The sequence below is a fragment of the Fukomys damarensis genome, unplaced genomic scaffold, assembly GCF_012274545.1.
Source record: "Fukomys damarensis isolate Sample0158 unplaced genomic scaffold, DMR_v1.0_HiC HiC_scaffold_3, whole genome shotgun sequence".
NCBI classification, from domain to species: Eukaryota; Metazoa; Chordata; class Mammalia; order Rodentia; family Bathyergidae; genus Fukomys; species Fukomys damarensis.
The window spans coordinates 46166459-46171550 of record NW_022900915.1 but is presented as its reverse complement, the minus strand read 5'-3'; the positions used below and the strand labels follow the sequence as shown (position 1 = coordinate 46171550).

The 5092-nt window shown below is 43.4% G+C and overlaps 1 protein-coding gene across 1 annotated transcript; it reads left to right on the top strand.

Moving 5' to 3' along the window:
* Positions 1-385: 385 nt before the first annotated feature.
* Positions 386-1348, top strand: LOC104858200 (olfactory receptor 2T29). The gene has a single exon (XM_010618290.1). The coding sequence runs from the start codon at positions 386-388 to the stop codon at positions 1346-1348; it is 963 nt and encodes a 320-aa protein (XP_010616592.1).
* Positions 1349-5092: the final 3744 nt, after the last annotated feature.

The following is a 5092-nucleotide window of genomic DNA, read 5'->3' as shown; positions in this document are numbered from 1 at the left end:
TTTATTTCCTAATTGAACTGTCAAAACTCAAGGACTAAGAATGTGCTTTGTCTTATTTGCAATGATGTTGCTGATCATGTTGACAGAGAGCCATCGTTCTGTAAACATTCTGTATTTGTTAATAAACTACAGTGTCATAACCTTGAAGTGTGGAACTTCACCATCAGTTACCAATTAATCTGACCATCGGGTGTGAGGCCTTTGATTCTTTCCACCTGTTGAGTCCCGGGTAATGCGAGGACCTCCAGCAGGTCCCCAAGCCCGTGGGCGGCTTCTGGCTGTGCAGTCGGGTTGGTGCAGAAGCCATAGCATGCTCACTACATGGGCTTAGTCTGGGCCATATCACATTAACCCCAACTTCTCTTCACGGTGCAGGTGAAATCCCATGGACAACTCCACCTGGAGGTCCAACCACACTGCTTGGGTGGATTTCATCCTGGTGGGGCTCTTCCATCAGTCCACACACCCAGCTCTGCTGTGCCTGGTCCTCTTTCTGATTTTCCTGATGGCCTTGTCGGGAAATGCTGTCCTGATCCTGCTGATATGCTCTGACTCCCGCCTCCACACGCCCATGTACTTTTTCATCAGCCAGTTGTCTCTCATGGACATGATGTACATTTTCACCACTGTGCCTAAGATGCTCATGGACCAGGTCATGGGTGAGAACAGGATCTCAGCCCCCGAGTGTGGGATGCAGATGTTCCTCTATGTGACACTAGCTGGTTCTGAGTTTTTTCTCCTGGCAGCCATGTCCTATGACCGCTATGTGGCCATCTGCCGTCCTCTGCGTTACCCAATCCTGATGAACAACAGGATGTGTCTCCTCCTGGCCTCTGGCTGCTGGTTCCTGGGGTCAGTGGACGGCTTCATGCTGACCTCTGTGACCATGACCTTCCCCTTCTGCCACTCCAGGGAGATCCATCACTTCTTCTGTGAAGTCCCTGCTGTGATTAAACTCTCCTGCTCAGACACCTCACTCTACGAGACCCTCATGTACCTGTGCTGTGTCCTCATGCTCCTCATCCCCGTGACAGTCATCTCCAGCTCCTACACCTGCATCCTCCTCACCGTGCTCAGGATGAACTCAGCAGAGGGCCGGAAGAAGGCGCTGGCCACCTGCTCCTCCCACATGACCGTGGTCCTTCTCTTCTACGGCGCTGCCATCTACACCTACATGCTTCCCAGCTCCTACCACACCCCCGAGAAGGACATGGTGGTGTCTGTGTTTTACACAATCCTCACTCCTGTGCTGAACCCCTTGATCTATAGTCTTAGGAACAAGGAAGTCACGGGAGCTCTGAAGAGAATGTGCTGTGTGAGACCTGCAACTCAGGACATGGCAAAGTAGGGGAGGCATCTGCTCATGCACTGACTTCCTTCTCTCTGCACATTAGACCTGCAGGGCCTTAGGGGGCTGTTGTTGCTCAGACTCTCACATCATGTGGTCTCCTCTCTCATTCATCTGGAGGAATTGCTTCTCTGTTCCTGAATGTTCTCCATCTCTGCACTCTTTGTTCAGTCAAAATCCTTGTGGAATTGTGTTATGTTGATGCTATGTTCTCTAAAGTTGATCACTGATCTTTAACTATAGGGAAACTGCTGTTCCTATTGTTAGAAATAAACGGTGGAATATTTAGAGGAAATTGTCATAGGTTTTCAACAAATACAAGAAACAATGTGAGTGATAAGAATTGGTAGATATAAAAGGCAGAAATACAAATAATGAGTGAGTCTAGTAAATCGCATCTAAGATTCACTATGCAATCACTTCCATAATAATTTATGTAAAGCAGAAATTTTACACAAAACATGAGCTCCTTCCCCTGGGCCTCAAAAGACTTACATCCATCTCATATTAAACAATCCAAGATACATTATGTAAAGGTGCACATTCCCAATAATGAATGTCAGCATATTGAATAACTAAAATTTTCCAATAAAATAAATGACTAACAGACAAAATTACTGCAGTAAAAAATGCATGTAGAGCATCCCTAAGATTTGAAAAACCTTAACAGTTCCAACCAAGTCCAACTCCAAACTCTCCCCTGCTACTCAAAGTAAATGCATTGCCATGAGCCTCTATATCACAAATGGGACACAGACCGGCCTCATGTCCTACACAGAGACCCCACCTGGGACGTCCCCTAGTGCTGAGACCACTCGGCTGCATTTTGCTGCACACACTCCTGACCACACACGTTCTCCGCCCCAGAGCTGCCCTTCAGCAGAGGTCCAGGGATGACTGGACTGCTGAAGGCAGCTTCTGCAATCAGAAGTCGGAACAAATATATAGGCAAAATGAATGAATCTGAACGTGGACAAAACTACATAACTCTTTCAATAGGGAGCTGTGATTAATCAGTTCGGAGAGATAAAAGCAGACAGAAAATATCAAATTAAATGTATACAAAGAGCATTAGATTAAAAAGTTGTAGTCCAATGGGTGAATTAAGACATTAGGGATATGAAAAGGAATAAGGAAATAAATATAAAAGAAATTGGAACAGATAATGAAAGAAGTGGCTCAGCTGAGGTATATCAAGCATTAAGTAATGGGGATTTTCAAGAAGGAAAGATTTAGAACAGAAGGGAAGGAGGGAGATAGTAAGAACAGGGAGCAAAGTTACTGAAACTGAAAGACTTGCTCACCAGTGCAGACAGATCAGTGTCCTCGCAAACAGATGAAGGGAGCCGCATCAGGACACAATCATGAAACCGCAATGTAATTGTCAATCAAGTGTTTAAAAGCCTCAGGTGGTGAAAAGTAGTTCCCACACTGCTTTATTCCCGAGCTACCTTGGAGTCTTGATAGAATTGCTGACTGACAGGAGACGGTCAGGACGTGGGCTTAGCAACTGGGGAAGATCAGAACTCTGCGGTCTACACCTTGCCAATGCTCATCACCCGGGGAGATGAGAGGAAGGAGTCATCCTCAGACACGCAGGATGTCTACACTTCTGCATCCTCCTTAGAAGTTGTGGAAGTTCATTGGCCACTAACTTGTGAAGGAAGTGAAGGCGGAGGAGGGCATAGGACCCAGCAGCAGGGGATGTAACAAGCAGGAGGGCGGGAGAGGAGTCACTCTGGAGGGAGGGGGGTGAGCCGGAACCCAGGGTCAGAGGTCCAGGTGGAGGCAGGAGGAACACTGAGGAGGGCACACGTGTGAGGGGGAATTGGACTCCTGAAGTACTTAGGTGGTGTCTTAGTGCAGATTGCTAATGCAGAAAATGAAATTAATTTTGGAGTATTAATATATTGAGAATGGCAGTCACCAGGCTGTGAATGGGTTCGCATAATGATCTTGAATTTCCCAGCCTCTCCCTAAATGCTATGAAAATGCATGCATCTCCTTTATGAACTACCCAGGCCCAAGTATTTTTTTCTCTACAATGCAAGTGTGACAGATTTGTCTGCACTTTGGTACCAGTATAGTCCTTTTATTCACTGAATCAGATTATTTCTACTTGTTTTTTTGGCTACTGCAAAAAGTAGTTCTATAATAATTTGTATGCTTTTTGAGTAACTTTTTCCAACTTCATTTATATACTTCTTAGCCAAATGACTGAATAATGCTTTGCAGTCTTAGCTCAGTGGCAGAGCCCTTGCTTAGCAAGTGTGAGGACTTGGGATCAATTTCCAGTACTTCCGACAGCAAGCGAGCAAACAAAATAATAACAAATAAGAAAATTCATAATCTTTAAAAAAGTTTTTGATAGCTCTATAAAAAGTTTCCTGTGTAGTCACCATAAATTAAACCCACTTCTACATAGCTAACAAAATTTTTATAAAATATATTTTACAACAAAATCACACATTCTTCTCCAGAGTTATTTGTTTGTCTTGGTTTTGAGATAGGTTCTTGCTCTATAGTCCCTACTAGCCTCACTATGTACTCAGGGCTGACCTCAAATTCATGGCAATTCTCTTGCCCCAGAGTCCAGGACTGACTAAACATATGTTCATAATCACATTTTTCATTGCAAAAATGGTTCAAAAGGAAATGTCCATCAATGTGTATAAATCAGAGAATAAAACATTTTATACAATATGAAAGAAAATGTGATGTTTGAAGTCTGATACATGTATGATAGCTATATGAGGAAAATATGCTAAGAAGGAATCAGGCACATAATATTAAATACTGCTCAATCCCATTAACAAGTATTTAAACCCCTCAAATCTAGGTAGATGGAAAGCAGATTAACATTTGTAGAAGACTGGAAGTGTAGGATAGAGGATGATGTTAACAGGAAAGCAACTGTTTGTGATGTAATGAGATGTGAAATCATATTGATTATTGAAATCTCTGAAAACACTCTAAAAGCACATTGAATCTTGTACTTCACATTGGTGATTGACACAGCATGGAAACTCTATGCCGTTAAACTGCTTATTTACCTCAGCAGCATAGCACCTGCCTCACAAGCTCAAGGTGCTAAATGTGAATCCCAGCACCAAAAAAGAAAACAAACAAACAAACAAAACACTGCTAAACTTAATTTTAAAAGTAATCAAAAACATGACAGCAGTATTGATATTACGGCTTGGATTTAGCAGTATGCACCTAGTGAGTCTTCTCTCTGTTTGCTGCAACAAGAACCCAGTGCGAGAGAACGCCCCATGGATTATGGCTTAAGCAGGCTGTGAGCAGTGCAGGAGAAGAGGACAAGAAAGGAAAACACAAAAAGGAGGAAGAAGACAAGGACAAAGAGCTCTGAACAGAAAAGAAGATTTTCCCTACACACAACACAAGCTGAGCAGCTGCAAGACCAACAGGGCTGTGCCAGGCAAGTCCGGGGTTGTTCTCTACTACATGCTCTTTGGACTTCAGGTCCAGGCTGTCAGAAACTCTCTGTGCAGGCCACCAGTCAGTAATTTGCAAGCTGTGCATTGTTGACAGGTCATGGCCCCTTGTGCAGCCTCATTGCCATGTCCTAATCTTTTGCATCATGTTCATGGTTATTAAATATTGAATCTTTTGGTATAAAGTATATTTTTCCAGAACAAATATGATTTGTCGGTGGTGCATAGCATTGGTTCAATTTACAAATATAAGCATTTAGCAGACTCTGTAGCAATGAAAATTAGG